Genomic DNA, 21,668 nt, shown 5'->3' with positions numbered 1-21,668 from the left:
TTCTGGCATGCACTCCCCTCAGCATGGTGGCGTGGGGATACCGTTCCCCAGAGCGACACCTAGAGGACGCAGTTCTAAGTTCCCATGAAAGGGAACGTCTCAGGTTACTTATGTAACCATGGTTCCCTGAGTAGGGAACAAGACACTGCGTCCTCTAGGTTTATTGCCATGCTGCAGACGCAAGCTTCAGACAAAGAAGTGAATGATGTGTGCTCCCGGCACCTATTTATACTACAGTCGCACCGGTAGTGACGTCATGGCTGTCGCCGGCCAACGAGTTGGTGTTTTTTCAATGTATGCTTCAGACACGGGTCACAATGAGGCGTTCCCCATAGTGACCCCTAGAGGACGCAGTGTCTCGTTCCCTACTCAGTGAACCATGGTTACATAAGTAACCTGAGACGTTTTGTGTGAGTGAAGGAAATCCGCTTGCGAGTGGAGAGATTCGTGCTCGAGCATTACATGGATTGCGTAACATTATGCGTTCTCGACATTGTCATTAAGATCACGCTATAGAAACCGCCTAAAATTAAGTATAAAGAGGGGAAGAAAGCGGCCCTAGGCAGCTGCCTACACATGCCAGGATCCGCCACTGCCAGATGCAGTTAGAAATGTACTAAAAACAAGCCTATCGCAAGACATGGGGGCACCTGGGGTGGCCAGCCAAATTTCAGGGGGGGCCAGTGCCACCCCTGGCCACCACGTAGACCCGCCCCTGGATATTGCAAATAGTCTGGTGGCCTTCAGTTGGACTTCCAGAGGCTTTCAGTTCTAGCCTGATTAAACTTTAGTAAAAAAAAAAAAAAAAAAGAATATGCTGAAGTATATTCTCAACTGTTTTCCAGTGAATGTGATTGAGATACCACCTTAATATTCAGTGTTGTATCAAAGTTTGTTTTACTGAAGCATCTGCTTTGTCAGTCATGTATATAACATCACATAAAGGGAACATGCCCAGCAAAATTCACCTTGATGCTGTTGATGTTTGCAATCAATCCAACAGGCTAAGAAGTAATATGCTGTTGCAACAATGAAGGTACAATGTCGGCTGCCAGCTTTGTGTTTTGGGTTGAAAGGATCACATGACTGTTACATGACTAGTACTCCAGTTTCCCCAGGCCACACTACAATGCAAAAACAGTGTTTTCAAATGTATTCACTTGGGAGAGCGTCTTCAAAAAGCTCAGTTTTCACCATCTCAGTATAGATGGAAGACCAAAATGCAGTGCAGCAAAACAGTGATGCAGCAAAACTTGGTAAACAACACAGAAGAAATTAATAAAAAATGTGTGTAGATTAAAAGCCATATTTCTTTGAATAGCTGAATAGCTAAATAAAACCTAAAGCCATAACCTTCTACTGGGAAAATATATAAGGACGCTAATAAGTGTTATAGCTTAACTTGTCATACTTGACTTTTCTGGTTCAAATTTGACATTTTCTGATTGAGGATGAATTGCACAGAGGATGAAAACTTTTACATCCCCATGTCTAGGACAGGGCTTGTCATGGGTCCTTTTGAGTACAGCCAGTACTATTTAGCAGAACCATGGAAATTCAGTGCTTTGGGTTTCTACATATTTCTGCTGGTCATTTTTTGTTTACCTATAGTGGTCTCACATTGCTTCGACAGCCACTCAACAACATTTTGGTCAACTCGGCACAATTGTGGACATCTGTGGATTCACAGATTCTGCTCCTCATGCATTGAAGTCCTCAAGCGTGTCCACCAGTCAACCAGAAACGTCTTCCATGAAACAGAAACGTCAACCATTCATGCTGGTTCCTCCAGCATGAATGCATTCCTGTTGGTTATGATGTCTGGTATCCACTAAATCTGCTCAAAGTCACAAAGTCACCTATTTGATTTTGGAACCTTTTGGGAAGGTATAAAAGCAGGCATCTGGGCACATCCACTTTTGCAGGTGTCTTTTAGGCAAATTTGGCTCCTCCACAGCAGGATAAACAGCATGAGGGAAACTATTTTTACATTCCTAAGTCCAACAGGACAGGGCTTGTGAGGAGTCCTTTATTAATATATGCAGTATTACCTGGCAGATCTATGGCAATATAAGGCACTTGTTTTTTATATGTTTTTCCTGATTTGCTTTGGGCTACCAATCGATGTGGTCAACCTTGGTAAACCTGGCTTTCTTTTTAGATTAATGGTTACATTCTACTGCTCCCTTGCTGGTTATATTTCTCTGGGTCACACAGGTTGTGCCACTGAAGGCTTCTTTGCTACACTTGGTGGTAAGAAGATTTCAGAATAATCTGTTTTGTTGTTTAGGATTCACAACTCTGGTTGTGCTTGCCATTGAGATGTACATTGTGGTATGCAAGCCAGTGGGGAGCATCAAACTCTCTTCAAACCATGCAATAAGCAGGCACTGTTTTCTCAGAATTAATAACCTGTAACTGTTCAGTGCTCCCATTTTTGGCCTGATCCAGGTAAGCCACTCATGCTAATCAGTGTTACTTTGGAAATGTAATATTACAAGTTACACTATTTAAAATGTAATAAGTAGTGTAACTAATTAAATTACTTTATTAATGTAACTGATTACATTTGATTACTTTTCTAAATTTCTAACAAATGCTTTCAAATGTTAATCATTTTGAAACATTTAAACCAGGCAGGGTTAACCTTACAATAGTTCTCAAAACTGATTACTGTCAGACTTTCAAAATCCAAAAAGGTTGTTTGATTGTTCTGGTGCAACTTCACACAATCAACAAGGTGCATGGAAAAAGAAGTGAAGTGACGTGTGGTGAAGTGAAGAAGTGAAGAACAGTTATATTTTGGACAATACCAGCAACACTTGTGACATCAAGGGGTTGACTTGATGTCACAGATGTTGCTGGTATTGTCCAAAATATAGACTTCCAAAATCATTCATCATTTGAATTAAGATCATAATAATTTATTTATATATAATAATTTTAAAGCACAGCCACAGCCACAAATCAGACTTTAGCAACTTTTTTCACTTTGAGATCGTTCTGCGGTTAAATACTGATTTAAAATCATAAGATATACTTTAATAGCTATAATACTGTTTTGGAAATCCAATCTTTGCATATCTATGACAGGAAACACTGGCATCTAACAATACTTTTGGGAAAAACGGTTAATCTTAAAAAATAAAGCATATATACAAACCAAAATAGAAAATAAAGGAGATATCAAATAAGCATGTGTCCAATTCTGTGTCCTAAAACATCCTGAAACATTGATGTCTCATATTTTAAAGCAGTCAATGCAATTTGGGAAAGAAATCAATCAAAGTATGTGTGCAAAAATATTCAGATGTAACCCCCTTTGTAATCTTTAACATTTTCATAAGTAACTGTAATTCAAAAAATTGTTCTCAGTAACTGTAACTGATTAAAGTTACATTTATTTTGTAATTAAATTAAGTAATTCTGTTGCTCCCCAACACTGTTGCTAATTAGACACTTTGAATTATAGTGGAAGGGAGGGGCTCGAATAGTCATTTAAAATTCTTAATTTTGACGTTTTTTGTCTTCTTGTTGAGGAGTGCTTTAGTGTCAACGAGCAAAACAGAGGTGTGCTCCGTATTTCCTGCGTAGAACTATTTGCCAGCTATGTTTTCTTGATTTTTTTAATGCTTTTCAGTCCACTGTCTTCAACAAGCATAAGTTTGCATGGACCAGTCTCTATATGGCCATATATCTCTTCTCTCTCTGCCTCATGAACATGTTAGTTTAAAGAAGACTTTTTAAGACTTGACCTGATTCTTTTTTGTTAATGCAGATACATCACATCTGGGCTCTGTACTCATTGAAAAAATAGAGCATGGGTAGATTAGTCTGTGCAAATGCTCAACACATGGTTTATCTCATGTCTTTCCACCAATGCTTCAAAACAAGGTATAGCTCACCACTAAATCTAAACATAAGCCTCTTTTCTTCACATCATCACATGCAAAGGTCATGCCCAAATGCTTAAACCCACCCCAGGGTTGAGTGAGAAAAATAATAATAATGACCTTTTCAAGTCAATGTCATCATGCCTGATTCTATTAATAGTATTGTGTTAGCTGCTTTGTCAGCGATTCTGTATACATTTTCAAAATGTTCTTGAAAAGTAGAATAATTAATACATGCACAAAAATGTTGTGTTTAGTGGTTATAATTGATGGCTAACTGTAAAGTTAAGATGTACAAACAAAAAGCTCCAAATTGAGATCACAAGACTAATTTAAACCTTTAAACATTAAATGTAATTCTAGTTTGCCACTGGAATGTGGTACTTGCGATTATTTTATTGTTTTATATACAGATTTTATTTAAAATTCATCTAATTAATCTTCCATTACCCTCATTGTTGTAAACATTGTAATACAAGATGCCACAGAACAAGTGTGTTTATAAGACCAGAATTCTAACCTCCACAACCAACTAACATAAAATTATGGGACAACAGTTTACAAGTCTTAATCTGACAGGGAATCCCCCTTAAGTGTTGTTGTCACTAAAAACAGAAACAGGTGTTTAGAAGTGAAAATCACAGTACATCAGACAACAATCATATTTTTTAATGAAATACAGTGCTGTGTATACTCTCTCTGAACCGACAAATTATATACTTTCTTAATATAAGAATCTTAAATGTCAAAAGAGTGTCAAGATCCAAAGCTTCACATGTGATTAACTCAAAACTGATTATGTCTGCTCTTATTATTCAAATCCCACACTGCAACACCCTCCCACCTTACGTTCCTGGATATATACCTTAGAAGGAACCCCAGGCAGATATATAACACCACCTTTGCAAATAAAGAGCAGGTCCACCAGCAGATTACATCCTCTCTCTGGTCTGGATCACTAGTGGGCAAAGATGAATGGCACTGAGGGAAACAACTTCTACATCCCCATGTCCAACAGGACAGGGCTAGTGAGGAGTCCTTTCGAGTATCCGCAGTATTATCTAGCTGAACCGTGGCAATTTAAAGTGCTTGCAGTCTACATGTTCTTCCTCATGTGTTTTGGTTTACCCATCAATGGCCTTACATTGATGGTTACAGCTCAACATAAAAAGCTCAGGCAACCTCTCAACTTCATTTTGGTCAACCTGGCTGTGGCTGGAACCATCATGGTTTGTTTTGGATTCACGGTCACTTTCTACACAGCAATTAATGGCTACTTTGCTCTTGGACCAACTGGATGCGCGATTGAAGGCTTCATGGCCACGCTTGGAGGTGAGGGCAATTATAATGCTGTATGTTTTTGGACTGGTTCGATCACTTATATTTAACTGTCCTATAATTTGGGTGCAACTGATCTCACTATTACATTTGCTTCACAGGGCAAATTGCCCTTTGGTCACTTGTGGTGCTGGCCATTGAGAGATACATTGTGGTCTGCAAGCCTATGGGTAGTTTTAAATTCTCAACCAACCACGCTTTGGCGGGAATTGGATTTACATGGATAATGGCCATGTCATGTGCGGCTCCCCCTTTGGTTGGGTGGTCCAGGTCGGTCTAGTAATACACTAACCTTCAATTTGTGGCAGTAAAAGAAAACTTTCCACAGCTGAACACACTGAAATGTGTACCTTTTATTGCTCACTAGATTTTAAATGAAAACATTTAAAATGTTGTAAAATACACAATTTTCTAAATGTAGTTGTTTTTAAATGAGAGAAGAGCAGTCTAAATTTCCTAACATCAGGTGCATTGCTTTAACAGATATATTCCTGAGGGAATGCAGTGCTCATGTGGACCAGACTACTACACCCTGAATCCTGAATACAACAATGAATCATATGTCATTTACATGTTCGTCTGCCATTTTATATTTCCAGTCACCGTAATTTTCTTCACCTATGGACGGCTTGTTTGCACAGTCAAGGCGGTATGAAATGTCACTTTAAAAATTCCTGCAAACTATTGGAATATTATGTTAAAATGCCAATGCCTTGGTTATTTTACTCCCTTAGGCTGCAGCTCAACAGCAGGACTAAGCATCTACCCAGAAAGCTGAGAGGGAAGTGACAAGAATGGTCATCTTGATGGTTTTGGGTTTCTTGGTAGCTTGGACCCCTTATGCCACTGTTGCTGCCTGGATCTTCTGTAATAGGGGAGCTGCTTTCAGTGCCCAGTTCATGGCTGTTCCTGCCTTCTTCTCAAAGAGTTCATCCATATTTAACCCTATATGCATGCTGACCACTCTTTTCTGTGGAAAGAACCCTCTTGGCGATGATGAGTCCTCAACTGTGTCCACCAGCAAGACAGAGGTGTCCTCTGTATCTCCAGCATAGACATTTGGACCTCTCACAGATTATGTTCTTTTAGTCATTGACCAACTTCTGGCATCTGAAAAAAAGAAAAAACAAAGTTGAATTAGTTGTGCATCTCATATGGTTGTGTTCACTATGATTAACAAACTGGTGAGCTCGCAAATATTTCTTAAAGAAGTAAAAGGCTCATTGGGTTTAATGGGTTATCAGTTAACTTTTTTATGAACTGGAAAGCTAGAATTTATATCTTTGGCCTAAAATGTGTGTATATTTTGTACATAATGAAACGAAAATTGATAGAAATAAATATTGGCATTAAAATGTCGTTGTTTTCATTATTTATGAATTGATTTAAGCTTCAGTTTGGTCACACACACATATATATACTGTATGATATTGAAACTGAAATTAGTTTACTATAGCATGTGCACACTTTATTTGTAATAAAGACACAATCCATGTGCATCATAAATGTGACCTTTATGATGCTCAGACAAAGCACCATTGGCCAGACACAAGAGCAGACAAAAACAGATGAATCTCCAGGAATGTTCTCTCAAAGTCAGAGCAAACACAGGTCAATAGCACCTTGGCAAGTGGTCCAATAATGGCACTAGAAATTGGCACTGGAATGGCAGGCCACAAAAATGGCACTGGAAAATCCATGATCATGTTTAACAATTTTGGACAACTTGCTGTTCAACATAGCTAGGCTAAACCTTTGCAATTTATTTTTCCCGTAAGTGTGGGTATGGCCATTTGTGAATTTATTTTACATTTACATTTAGTCATTTAGCAGACGGGAACATTTAATTTAAAAGTCCGTAAAAGTGATTTTGTGCCTCTTTGGGATGGCACAATAAAGCGACGTTCACTTGCAGAACGCAAGCTTCTAGAGGGCACATAAGTCTGAAGTAATGAATTTAGGTACAGGGGTGCAGAGCCAGTGGTGGTTTTGTAGTCAAACATCAATGCTTGAATTTTATGCGAGCAGGTATTGGTAGCCAGTGCAAATTGATAAACAGAGGTGTGACGTGCATTCTTTTTGGCTCATTAAAAATTTATCTTACTGCCGTGTTCTGGATTAATAGTACATTTTGTCTGGCTTCCGGTGTCATCCACTTCCAGCTAATTTTAGCTGTACAAAACAACTAATTTTGCTGCTTGATATTGCAGACTAGTGTTTCTTACCATATTATTTTAATGTCTAGTCTTAATTATAAACACACTGGTTTGTAGCACAAACAGTTTTACTATTTACTGCACTTTGTCGCACTTCTCCCTATTTCCCTACAACAGCTAATGAATCGGAGATCCCGCACATTCACAGAAAACAGCTTACTTCAGCGTTTAAAAATATGGTCAGTAAAGGCTTTAGTTTGGATGAAAGACTCTACTGCTCTACAGCTCAATGCTCTGATTAAAGCTTCCAGTGACTATGCTACAAGTGTCCGGCTTCTATGGAAGGCAAAAGTTGCCAAAACTCTTTCTTTTGTATGTTTAGACATGCACATGCAGGCTGTGTTAAAGCATTATCCATCCAGTTCCTTCTGCTTAAAGATTTAATACATCACATGGTGAAGGGGTCACCACCATGGGCGTAGCTTGTGGGGGGGCCAGGGGGGCCTTGCTCCCCCATAGCGATTTAAGAATTTTACTAAATATTTATTTATAAAGTTTTTTCTATGAAGTAAAATTGCATATAATGCAGTTAATAATACATGTAAAAGTGAATACGTAAAAGTTAATGTTAATACATTTTAAATAGTTATTGTAAGTAAATTAATAAATCAAAACAAACTTAACGTCTCCCTCCATCTCATTTGCGTAAGAATTGTCATGTGAAGAATCTGCATTTTGGTGGATAATAGACTTAACGGTAATGCTTGCCTGTTGTGTGGAATAAAATGATGTTCCGCGTTTTTAACAACATACACGAACTGCAGAGAAATCTGGAGACAACGAAAAACTCAGATGAAGATATTAATGCCGTGCTTAATGATTCCGGACCCGGACAATCAGATAAAGGTGATCCACAGGACGCAGCCGGTTTAGCCGCACACTACTTTTATGCCGACCATTTACATCCAAATGTTATTTAATTTTCACAGAACACAACCTTTAAATAGATTTTAGAATATAAACTGTTTATCGTCTATTCAATAAGACTAAATAAAAAGTGTGCGCCTCATTGTGCATTAACTTGAATCAAGCCCAACAAATGTCTGTTTTAAAAACAGTGGATGAGTAATTCACTCCTTGATTTGCTTAATAAAAGCCTCCTTTGAGATCGTTTTGACAGACATGTTTATTGTGCATTTTAAACGTGTTTATTGCTAAGTTTAGTTGACAAAATAGATGATAATACATCAAAATAGATCAAAATACAGCTGTAATTCGTGGGCAATGTATGTGGTTACCATGACAACCTCACACACTTGCCACTGCTCTATGTGAATATGTCGATTTACTATAGCAAAACTTAAAAAGTGTTTAAAAGTACGTCTGACCAAATCCACTGGTTCGGTTTGGCCCCCCCAAACTCAAACGTCAAGCTACGCCTATGGTCACCACAGGGTTTATGCAGATGGCCACAGGGTCTGTGGAGAGGACTCATCTGGTTCTTATGGTTTTTGCTGAGGATCTGTGCTGATGGTATAGTTGACAAGGTCTTCGCAGGGGATCTGTCTCATGGGCTCATCTCGTTGTAGTTAAAAAGGACATGACAAAACATGACTTTAGACTGACATCACACAGCATACCATTGCATTATCCCTCATGAGTAAATATAATGTCTGATGTTATGTGTACCATTACAACATCCTTCATGAATAAACATGACGTCTGATGTTTGTATAGGCTACATACACACCAATCTATCATTGCATCACATATGCAAATATAGTCTCAAAAACAGCAATTTCATCGGCACATTAATGCTGTCACATTAACGTGGACAAACAGTGCATCTTAACATGGTCAAATTTCACGGGTTCTGTTTAAAGACATTTGGCCCCATCAGCCTTCCATAAAAAATTCCCGCGTTAACGCGGACAAACAGTGCGTGATGGCACGGTCAAACTTCATGCGTTCTGTTTAAATGATTTTGGCTCACCCTGCCTTCCATAGGCTTCCATCTCACATCGGAGCCATAGGCTATATGTTGGTATTTTGTCTCGTTGTTGCAGTTGTTTTTAATGTACGCTTTTCTTGATTTCACACTCTCAGAAAACTAACATTCTTGGATCTCAACAAACTGTTTTTGTGTTCTCGGTCTGCTTTTCTCCACTGCCTGCTGCTGTTTCATCTGGCCATCTGACGTCTGCCTGACTACCTACCTGACGGTGTTTGCAGCGCAGTTGCTGCTGTGGATTTCGTGGTGTGGTGGTGGTCGACGTCGTTGTGTGTTCCAATTGGTCGCTTGGAGTTCTGCTCGTCTTGCCTTTGTGGAGTGGGAGATGAGGGTTAACAAGGATCCTCACTTTACAACGGATTACACTGTTTATGCTGTTTTTGCAGCTTAATTCGTTTGGATTTTGAGTCGGACATATTCTCACTCCGTTTGACTCACATTTTTCTGAATTTGTGTAGTGTCTTAAGTTCATATAGGTTTTACTGTTAAAAGCGCTTTGAGCTCTAGAAAAGCGATATAAATTGTATAGCGTAGGCTACTTGTATAGGCTGTCCAGAATTCACTACAAAATAAAAAGAAAGGAAAATAAAATAAAATGATGGTTTGCTACTTTATAGATATGTTACATTGTGACATTTGGACTTTTTTCACTTTTCGATCATTTTAATGTATCGGTTGATCAGGATTACAAAACTGAAAGATTTGTTCACGAATAGGACTGATAACACCAGTGCTGAATTAGGCTAAGTGCACCAATGTGCCACAACCAATGCAGATCCAGAATATTTTTTTGTTAGGGGTACTGAAGGGGGCTTTATAATTCTAAAGGGTGCTAATTAAATTAGACAGTAAGTAACCTGCACAAATACGCCCCTAAAATACATAAATTCTTATTTAAAACCTAACTCAGACCATAGCCTTTCTACTCTCTGCTATACTTCAGCCTCGCACTCTTTCACAAAATGAATACAGTTAATGAAAACAGACAAATAGTGTGTTCCATAATGAGAACTATAATGAGAACTTTAAAGTCATCCAAGGATGGAGGTGGTTGGGAGAATGTTCAGAGTGTGCATTAGAAAGTAGGCTATAAGAGTGTTTTGATTCGTTTAGGATATTATGGCCAATATATTAATTCGCATAATTCCAGTTGTGTTATTTCATAGCTTTGAAAATGTTACTATTATTCTACAATGTGCAAAATACTCAGAATAAAGAATGAGATCAATATTAAAATGCGTTACGACATGGCAGCCGTGCTGTCGTAGAATACTGCATTTAGGAGCATGTTCGAATGTTCAAAGTGAATCAGAGTTTAATCTATTAGCAAACTGTATGAATTTCTTTAACGTCATTTATTTATCATATGATTTCAGTTTAAACATTCCATTACTTTTCCAACCTTTCACGATGATTGGGTAAGGATTTTTATGAGTCACAAAAAAAGACTGCACTATCAAAATCTGTCATTATTTTACTCACCCTTATGTCTTTCAAAACCGGTATAATTTTCCTCTGTGGAACACAAACTATTGACGTTGCTCATTTCCATACAACTGATCCATAAAGTGTAGAAATATAGCGAGTGTCCTGTAGCCTCATGGTCATCTCTCCAGCACGCAGCACAATTCCGAGTTCTGAGGTGCACTTTCTTCTCCTGTGTCTCTCTCCCCTACCACTTCCTGTTCGTTATCCATTATACTACAAAGACAGAAACTATTAAAATTACGTTTTTAAAATAGATTTTTATGAAGTATTATAGTAGCTTAACATATGATTCGTGCATAATATTTTAAGTCTTCATGTAACTTCTTTGAAGAGCAGACTGACAATTCGTTATCTACAATCACCATCGTGCAGCATTCATTTTTAAACAAATCGTATAAACAATTTTATTATGCTAGTAATTTATTTATTGCAAATGATTGTGAGATTGCAAAATTCTATGCAGGTGGAGGTTCTGTGAGAGGGGCTTACAAAAAACAAAAAACAAAAAGACAACCCAATTCCCACACAGCCACAGCTGTGACAGACAGTAATATTGAAATAAGATGCACATCAGTGTTGTGTTTTAATATTTTAATATGATTACTACATCAGACAACTATCGCATCTCAATTACACTTTATCCTTGAAATAAATACAGCTTTGTTTATACTCACTTTGTACTGACAATCAATATCATGGCCTAATTTTCTGAACCAAAAAAGTCAAAAGAACTTTGAAAGATCCAAAGCTCTACCGGGTGATTAGCCTGAAACTGATTATGTCTGCTCTTATCATTCAAATCCCACACTGTAACACCCTCCCTATCTTACGCTCCTGGATTTATCCCTTATAAGGTACCTCAGAGGGATATATAAACACTCCTGATGCATCATTGCAAATAAAGAGCAGGTGAAGAGCAGCCACTTAGCTGTACCACAGCAGCAGATTACATCCTTTTTTTTTCTGGATCACTAGTGGGCAAAGATGAACGGCACTGAGGGAAAAAACTTCTACGTCCCCTTGTCCAACAGGACAGGGCTAGTGAGGAGTCCTTACGAGTATCCGCAGTATTATCTAGCTGAACCGTGGCAGTTTAAAATTATTGCAGTCTACATGTTCTTCCTCATGTGTTTTGGTTTACCCATCAATGGCCTTACATTGATGGTTACAGCTCAACACAAAAAGCTCGTGAGGCATTCTTGAGGTGAATGTCAAAGTACAGTGGACTGCAATTTGGGAAAACGTACCTTGTAGGGTGTTAATGGATTTTGTCATTTATTTGCTACACAGGTGAAGTTGCCCTTTGGTCACTTGTGGTGCTGGCCATCGAAAGATACATTGTGGTTTGCAAACCAATGGGTAGTTTCAAATTCTCTTCCAGCCATGCTTTTGCAGGAATTGCATTTACATGGGTAATGGCCATGGCATGTGCGGCTCCCCCTTTGGTTGGATGGTCCAGGTTGGTCTAATAAGACATTATGCAGTCATTTTGCTATCCAGTGCATTGATTATAACAAACATTTTAGTTGAACCTGAGGTATATTTGAAAGCAACACGTTAGGTCTATCAATACGTAGGAATACAACATTGGCTTACTTTCAATTTAAAGCAGCAAATAAGTCTTTTCCCCTTGTAATGATTTATTTATTTTTACTGAATTATTGTACTAAATGTAGTTCTTTTTACATGCCTAAGTACAACAGGGTACAATCTTTATGAGTACTCGGACTGAAATTTCATAATATAAGGTGCATGTCTTTAACAGATATATTCCTGAGGGAATGCAGTGCTCATGTGGACCAGACTACTACACCCTGAATCCTGAATACAACAACGAATCATATGTCATCTACATGTTCGTCTGCCATTTCATATTTCCGGTCACCATAATCTTCTTCACCTATGGACGGCTTGTTTGCACAGTCAAGGCGGTATGAGATGTAAATTTAAACATTCTTGTAAATCACCAGTTATTGGAATACTATGTTAAAATGACATCATCCTTGGTGATTTTACCCTCTTAGGCTGCAGCTCAACAGCAGGACTCAGCATCTACCCAGAAAGCTGAGAGGGAAGTTACAAGAATGGTCATCTTAATGGTTTTGGGTTTCCTGGTAGCTTGGACCCCTTATGCCACTGTTGCTGCTTGGATCTTCTTTAATAAGGGAGCAGCTTTCAGTGCCCAGTTCATGGCTATTCCTGCCTTCTTCTCAAAGACCTCAGCCTTATATAACCCTGTCATCTATGTGCTGCTAAACAAACAGGTTAGACATTTATCAGACTTGTCCTACATATCCCAGACATCCCTTTCCATTTCTACTCGCTCTTCTCTCTCTATTGTCTCTATAAAATAAACCTACTAAATGAAACTTTGTTCTTTACAGTTCCGTAACTGCATGCTGACCACTCTTTTCTGTGGAAAGAACCCTCTTGGCGATGATGAGTCCTCAACTGAGTCCACCAGCAAGACGGAGGTGTCCTCTGTATCTCCAGCATAGACTTTTGGACCTCTCACAGATTATGTTCTTTTAGTCATTGACCAATTTGGGCATCTGAAAAAAGGAAGAAAAAAAAGACAGTTGAATTAGTTTTTGATTGTGTTCACTTTCACCATTAACTCGGTGAACGCAGAAGACACATATATTTGATGTGTGCAAACTTTAAAAGTATTTATTGGGTGATCAGTGAACATTGAAATTGTGGTTTTATTTTTATGCGCCGGGAGGCTAGCATTTGTATCTTTTGCCTAAAATGTACATATGTTTTGTAAATAATGAAAAAGAAATACATAGAAATAAACACTGGCATTAAATACTGGTTTTGTTTCTATTATTTATGAATTGACGGAATATTCTATTTGCTCCCACATACTGTATATAAGATACTGAAAGTGATATTTTAACTGTGCTACAAGCAATAGTATAGTACACATCATATTTTTAAATTGAGAGAGCTTATCCACTATTCAGATTAAATTGTACTGTATAGACAAAGTTTACAAATGTAAACAAAACTTTGGAATGCACAAAAATGTAACAGTCCATCAATCACAGTGTGTTTTACGTGCGCTAATTGTCAGGGATGCAGCTGGAAAACGTGTCCCACTTTTGGGATTGACAAGAATCACACTGATACGGTGCTCTTATACACTATTGGCCATGTGTTAGTATAGAGGGAAGCTAAAACACAGTGGGGTGATTGGACAGTATTAGTTGAACATTTGTGGCTGAACATTGCCAAGAAACTTTATCACCAATTGTAAATGCATATAAAGTAATTTACTAATAAAGCAGTCATAAAGCAGTCAAGTGAAGTTCTAAATTGTATGTATGGATCAGTTATTTATAAGGAAATAACAAAAAGGTCAGCATGTCCAAATTTAATTTTATATCATGTCTACTAAGTTGCCTTTTTAAATCAGTTTTACATCCTTTACTGCCCATGATATCCCACAGTCCTATTCATTCATTTTGGCAGTTGAAAAGTATAAAATAGCATCTGATAGAGCAAGTGATACATACATTCATAAATGGCACTGCATAAGAATTATTAAATGGTTGGTTATGCCTAAAGTTTGAATTTGTTCTAGTCTAGATTATTAGACATAATGTTATGGTGCTTTGAAAGGTAGTTTCCATCTGCTTTCGTACAAAATCCTTTTTTGTGTGTTTTCAAATTTGTTTTTATTTTGATATGGTTTTCAAATGTAACTTCAGTTTCATTTTGTTTCAGCAATGATTTTGATAATTTCATAAATGTTTTCATTTTTCACAAAAGTCACTTAGTTTAGTCACTTAGTTAATGTTTTCATTTCATAAAAGTCACTTAAAGTTTTTAAACTCTTTAGTATTTACATTTTTAAGGAATCAGTTCAAGATGCCATTGCCCTTTACAGTTACGAATGATGTATTACTATTACCTTTATGAGTAAAAATGACGGCGTATCCACTGAAAAAAATGCAAGTGATCGCGCTGGCGCCTCTATGTCCTGCAAAGCGCGCTTCAGCTTCCACTCTCCGCACAAACTATTGGATACAGCGCACATTTATCTAGGTTTAACGTTAAAACATTGTTATATGCTTGAACTGTTTTATATCTATAGATTTTATTTTAGGCAAGTCGTGATGATTTGAGAAGGCTAAATTGATCAAACATATGCTATGATCAGCTCACTGTCTGCCGCTGGCCGCTTGGTCCTTACTTTAAAAAACAAAAACTTATATTTAACGACCAAAAAATGCTCCAAACGTTTTTCTAAATTAACTTAATAAAAAAACGAATCGAAATATAACCACTTTGCCATTGCATACAAAACTGAACTATTTTAATAGCTGAAACAGTAGTAGGCCTATAAGCTGTTTTGGGAGAAGGGGAAACAAACCACTGCCCTATGGGGGTCGAAACGAAATATAACCACTTTGCCATTACATACAAAACTTAACTATTTTAATATAGCTGAAACAGTAGTATAAGCTGTTTTGGGAGAAGGGGTTGAGAACCACTGCCCTATAGTAATCTGACCCTTGGAGAAGAGGTAAGAAACAGGTTTAAAAAGGCATGGTCAGCATTGTAGGCTATATAATAACAGAATTTTCTGTTTGTGAGCCTTGAACTATAATGTAGTATTCACAGTATTTACAATTTACGAAATACTGTTACATACTGTAAAAATACTGGGAATATTTACAATGCACATCTTATTTGACACCTGTTAATCAAAATTATATATGCATTATTGCCTTTCCATTGTCATTTCTCTGTTTTCTACCAAGCTCTTTAAAGCGCTCATTGCACTCTTTTAGTCCAAGGCCTGTATTTGAACAGCTGTAGAGATTCTCAGTGGTAACCTTTAATTTGCCACAAGCAACATGCCAGTGGCTAAAATCTCATGATCACCTAAAAACTGCAATTTGGATCCTAGGCAGCTGCAAGCAGTTAGCTTCACTGCAGTGCTGGATATACTCTGCAGATATAGAGATGTTAACCACATAGCTCTGATAGGAGTCTGACAGGCCAAAAGATCCTAATTGCTCCCTTACACCCCTTCATTAAAAGGCTTAATGGGGAAAACAAGTAGCTTCAGCCATGGAGGTTGTCTCTTTTGTAAAAGACACCGCAAACAAAGAAACTGCACAAGCACTGATAGAATAAAAGATAATCTGTATTTGAACAGCTGTAGAGATTCTCAGTGGTAACCTTTAATTTGCCACAAGCAACATGCCAGTGGCTAAAATCTCATGATCACCTAAAAACTGCAATTTGGATCCTAGGCAGCTGCAAGCAGTTAGCTTCACTGCAGTGCTGGATATACTCTGCAGATATAGAGATGTTAACCACATAGCTCTGATAGGAGTCTGACAGGCCAAAAGATCCTAATTGCTCCCTTACACCCCTTCATTAAAAGGCTTAATGGGGAAAACAAGTAGCTTCAGCCATGGAGGTTGTCTCTGTAAAAGACGCCGCAAACAAAGAAACTGCACAAGCACTGATAGAATAAAAGATAATTCACTATAAGTCCCCAAATGGGGCTGCTTCTGTGTTTCTTGTTTTAATTTCCACGAAGATTGTTCATTTAACATTCATTGTTTTTCCAGGAATGATCTGAATTGGTAATGGTAGCATTGGTCATGATGAAATGCATAAAAACAATAACCATTTAGAGGAATAAGAATAATTTTATTACTTAATTTTATGACGCAATCAGTATAACATAGTAACATTTATACAATTTGGAATGCTACAATAAACTAGAACAACAGACTGACTTTTTGCATTTGATTTTATCTCATCTTTTTGCATGCATTTTTCTGAACACTGTGTATGGTTAGACAAAATGATTCATTAAAAAGATCTCCGACTAGACATCATCCTCGGTCCACAGGGTTTCCATGCCATTCTCTGACTCAAGCCATTTGGTTTTCCCAGGCATCTACTGGTAATTAATCATTATTCATAGCTGAACATAAAAAACATACAAAACATAACAAAAAGAACATCATATCTTGTCTGACACTTGATCTTGATACCATGTTATTCTTTAAAATACCTTGGGAAAGCTAAAAATAAATGGCATTTCTAAATATAGGCTATATCAAAGTACCATAGTATTGCCATCCAATGTGTTTACCATGGCACTGTCACTGCACTTTTTGTAAAGGAAATATTTAAACATAAAACATAGACTATAAGAATAGGCATACTATGCTAAATGGCATCAGAAATATCACAGAGCCATATCTGACATGGTAAATTCATTTGTTCATATGCATATGTGTATATATGTGTGTATATATATTTATAAATATGCAAAAAAGGTTATATACTATATCAAGGTAGAGCTTTAAATTCAATGGCACTTAATTATACAGTAAACAAATAAATAACAGTATGCAGACTGATATCTACAAAAATGTCACAATTTCTACATCACATGATATAAATATCACATTCACAAAGGCAAATTATCTGTGTTATGATGACTGAGAAAACAACAGTGTTTCTCTTCTCTTTTCTTTCTGTGCTCCACACTCACACTCTCTCTCACATCTCATTAACAAATATGAGAGGGCCTCTGGATGTGGGACTCCCCACCTGTCGGTAAAGCATCGGCTGTCCTAGATTGGTTTGAGGTAGGCTGAAGCCTCCGCTTGATAAGTCAAAACTCCCTTGATTGTAGAGCCGCTGGCCAAAACCAGCTCCAGATTGATCAAAACTGGTTTGACTGTACTGCCTGAAGCTGTCGCGTTTCTCAGAGGGAGTTCTGGAGGGATAGCGCTGAATAGACTTATGCAAACCTGTCTCTTTGTAGGCAAACCAAATATTACCAGCCCAAAGGAAGAAGTTCAAAAAACCAAAGGCCTGTAAGCACACAAGGAGGAATTCGAATTATGGAATTTGTTTGAAAAATTGGTCATTTTTATAGGAAAAGAAATTTGTTAAGACATAATGGCTTGACTAAGCCTTGCCTGAAGGTTTAAAACATTTGTAAAAACATTAAAAAGTCTGACAGCAGTTGCTAGGCTGTTGTGGATGGTTTCTATCTAATTGATAGGATGGTGTTTGGTGGTTTGTAGGGTGTTCTAGGGTGGTTGCTAGGCTTTTGTGGAGTCCTTGTTGGTGGCAAATTATGTGAAGCCCACATAATTAGGCATATAAATGTACACTACTGTTCAAATGTTTGGGGTTAAAAAGATGTTTTGCGTTTGTGGAAAAAAAGTGTTTGAAAAAAGCCTCTCATGTTCACCAATGATGCATGTATTGTCCAAAAATACATGAATTAAAAAAAAAAACAAGTTAAAACAATGATCCTGTGAAATGTTAATACAATTTAAAATTTGCTATTTTAATATATTGTAAAATGTAATGTATTCCTGTGACGGCTAAGCTGAGTTTTCAGCAGACTTTAGTGTCACATGAGGCTTCAGAAATCATTCTAATATGCTGATGAAAATGAAAACATTTCTGATTATTATCAATGATGTGCAATCCATGATACTTCCCCCCCCCCCAGGTTTCTTTAATGAATAGAGAGTTTATTTGTGCCATAAATGTTCTTTTGATCAATTTAGTGCATCTTTGCAAAATAAAAGTATTACTGACCCCATATTTTTAAAAGGTAGTGCATGTCAATTGCTAATGAATTGATATGATTTTTTCCCCCCATATCAATACTGTGTAAAAAATAATCTACTCACCACAGACATGTTGAGATTCGTCCAGATGGGCTCCTGCAAGACCTCACATAAGTTCTCCTGGGCTCTGCAAGCAGACATTAACAGCAGGATTTCATGCACATCAGTGGCTGTCTTCACCCCAGACAGAGTTTTAGCCCAGGCAATTGAGCTTACCAGCCACAGGCTAGAGAACGCTAAAGTCACCAAGAAATCCTATGGGGATTGAAAAGCAGAGGAGTATAAACAGAAAGAGTTCTTGATGATTCAACTGAGTTATATTGAGTATTTTTTAGCACAGTATGTGCTCTCAGACTTTTCCCTTTACAGCATACATTTCTTACAGAAATTTTGAAATGCACTCACAACTACTGGACCTCTGTTCTTCTCTCTGTATTTGTTCTGGTAGAAGAAGTAAACAATTGTGGCCAAAAGGGAATAGAGAAAAGCCAGGACCGACACAGTGACGAAGAACTGTGCAGATGAAGCATTATCCCCCTCGAGAAAGAGAGTCTCTTTCCTGGTTCCTTCACATAGAGGAGCACTGAAGTGTACCTGTTGGAGTCTGGGAAGAGAAAACATAGGAATTTTCTCCTTTAACATGTTTCAAGCACATCTTATTTTTGTTTCAAGCACAGTTGCTTACAGTTTTTGTAATCTTTAAAAGTCGAGACTATGACAATGGGATGCCACTAATATGTCAAATACCTTCTGAAAATAGTCACTCACTTTAATTACAATTACTGATGGCATTTTACATTTGGTTTTTAGCTATGATTAATTTATTCTACAAGTGAAAGTAGGCAATAACTGGGTGTTACTGAGATAAAGGGAATTATATTTGGCTGGTCATATGAATTCAAAATGGTGGCCTTCATGAAATGACCAGCTTTGGTGTCGTTATTTTTAACGGAAACGACTAAAAATAGTTTTTGTTTATAAAAATTAAAACTGAAATAAAAAAAAATACATAAATATTAGATTAAAAACTTGACAAAAAACAGAAATGTTGAAATAAAAATAGGTTGCAGTACTAAAAACTAGAATTAAAATAATAATAGAAATGGAAATAGAAATAAACAAAATCAAAAATGCCAAAACTAATAAAAATGACAAAAGGACATAACAAAATAAACAAAAACTAAAATTAAGATGAAAACTGAAAATCTAAATGGAAGGTTAATTCAAAATATTAATAAATATTATAATAGCATATAAATACTAAAATAACATAAATTAAACCACTTTATTAAAAATTAATAAGGAAAGAGATTACTGATCGCACGATTACACAATACTTTCATTGTGTAGGTTATAATTTTGTAAATTAATACTTAAAACTAAACTAAACCAAAAATATAAAATCAAGTCTTTTTGCATAAACTGATAATACATGTTTACAGTATAGCATGCAGTATAATACTTATATTGAGTTGTGGTAATTAAGAACACTTACCGGAATGGGTAGTTGAAACTGATGCTGATGTTGCTTTGGGTTTTGTCCAAACATTCTACTTTAACCATTATCTGGCCAGAATACCCCCCACATGTTGCAAATGCTAAAACAGCAAAAAGCTGTAGGAGAAAAAAGCTAATTATTAGTGAAAAGCCCTGAAGATATATGTGGAGGGAACAAAGATCAGTTCTCTAGACTCTCCATCGGTAGCTTCACTTCATCACACAAAGTCAAGACAAATTAACCTCACATTCTGTTTTAATTATCCTCCTGTTTTTTTTGATTTAAGGTCAATTTAAACGACCTTTCATCCAACTGCCGCACAATTAATCGTGCAAAATTAGACACAGATGCTTTTTAAGTGCACTAACCCTTGCAGTTACTGTAAACCTGGATGCCGGGCACTAACACGTTTGTCTGACACAATTTGAATATTTTTTCCCCCATTCAGTTTTGCGTTTGGCATAATAAATGAAAAGGCTGGAGGTTTACTGGACAAGTGCCAGGGCTTTATTCTCTGCGTGGACACAGGTGTTTGATAAGAAATGTGTCCAAGTCTCATGCTATTCTCTCCCCAGTCCCTTCCTCTCTTTCTCTTTCCGATAATATGATACAGCAGGTGAAAAGAAGCAGGCCATTTCAATTAAGATTTAATGCCTTCACTGTATATATTAATTAAATACAGTCTGGAATACTTATGCTATGAGTGTGTGGGTCTGTGTGTGTCAAAGGAAGAGATAGAGACACAGAAGGATGGAGAGTTTTTAAAAATGTATTATGCTATTTCTTTCTCCAGACTATATGAAAATTGCTTTGGAAATGTGTGAATATTTAATTAATATCCCATATAACATATATTAACTATGCTTACACAGAACAGATGAAACAAAGAAGAAAATAGGTAGCTTCTTTGATGAGTCTCTGATGAGACCTAGTGAATTATGCAAAGGTTACCCAGGGGTTGCCAGCACACCCAGAAACACACACACACACACAATCATATATATTCACACACACTAATTACCTCATTTTTACATAAATATGCATGCATATATAGTACGTGCAAATACAAACATGTAATCATGCTGCATTTAGCTCAGCTCAGATTCATCATTAAAGTCTGTCAAAGAGCTGGATGGCATCGATCTTTTGCACATTTCAACAAGAGCAGATGAATTATTCAAGCAAGAGAGACTACAAACAGGGAGCCGACGCTGTGACCCCAAAGAGCAGCTAATAATTAAATCTGATTCCTGATAGACATATTTACATGCATTTAAACACTATTTTGAGAATGCGATCATGAGAAACTGCACAAAATACTGTCCAAACTTTACTTTCATTAGACACTTTATCTTGTGACTGTCAAATTATGAGCAAATACTTACTGACACACTTTCAAATCATATTACATTTCTAGTCGGTTAATATTGAATAGAAAAAAAAGATACAAATAAATGAAAAAAATGTAATAAACAATACATATTTTATTTTAGCTTTAAGCAGTGTTTGAAATAAGTGGTATAATTGTGCCAATAAATTTTGGTCAAATACAATTCCTAATACATGAAGGTTTTAGAAAAAGAGAGGTCTTACCGGAGCAAATATGACCATACACATTGATGAAACGGATTAAGCATCAGCCTGTGAGTCTGT

The 21,668-nt window shown here is 37.0% G+C and overlaps 2 protein-coding genes across 3 annotated transcripts; one reads left to right on the top strand and one right to left on the bottom strand.

The window, feature by feature from the left end:
• The first annotated feature begins 4,833 nt into the window (after positions 1-4,833).
• On the top strand, positions 4,834-13,693 carry LOC107673490 (green-sensitive opsin-2-like). 2 transcript variants are annotated; one of them, XM_016467086.1, is made up of 5 exons: positions 4,834-5,225; positions 12,177-12,345; positions 12,652-12,817; positions 12,911-13,150; positions 13,271-13,693. In XM_016467086.1, the coding sequence occupies exons 1-5, from the start codon at positions 4,865-4,867 to the stop codon at positions 13,382-13,384; spliced, it is 1,050 nt and encodes a 349-aa protein (XP_016322572.1). In that variant the 5' UTR covers positions 4,834-4,864; the 3' UTR covers positions 13,385-13,693. The 2 variants fall into 2 exon arrangements, with proteins under 2 accessions (XP_016322572.1, XP_016322573.1); XM_016467087.1 differs by lacking the exons at positions 12,177-12,345; positions 12,652-12,817 and adding exons at positions 5,333-5,501; positions 5,715-5,880.
• A 3,630-nt stretch (positions 13,694-17,323) lies between these two features.
• On the bottom strand, positions 17,324-21,668 carry LOC107673482 (synaptoporin-like). Its single transcript, XM_016467080.1, has 5 exons — positions 21,609-21,668; positions 20,013-20,131; positions 18,923-19,121; positions 18,581-18,772; positions 17,324-17,744 (listed from the first exon to the last, which is right to left on the bottom strand). The coding sequence occupies exons 1-5, from the start codon at positions 21,630-21,632 to the stop codon at positions 17,427-17,429; spliced, it is 852 nt and encodes a 283-aa protein (XP_016322566.1). The 5' UTR covers positions 21,633-21,668; the 3' UTR covers positions 17,324-17,426.

This window comes from Sinocyclocheilus anshuiensis, unplaced genomic scaffold (assembly GCF_001515605.1).
Source record: "Sinocyclocheilus anshuiensis isolate Anshui unplaced genomic scaffold, SAMN03320099.WGS_v1.1 scaffold44, whole genome shotgun sequence".
In the NCBI taxonomy this organism is placed as follows: Eukaryota; Metazoa; Chordata; class Actinopteri; order Cypriniformes; family Cyprinidae; genus Sinocyclocheilus; species Sinocyclocheilus anshuiensis.
The sequence above is the reverse complement of the archived record's forward strand: the minus strand, read 5'-3'. Positions and strand labels throughout refer to the sequence as shown.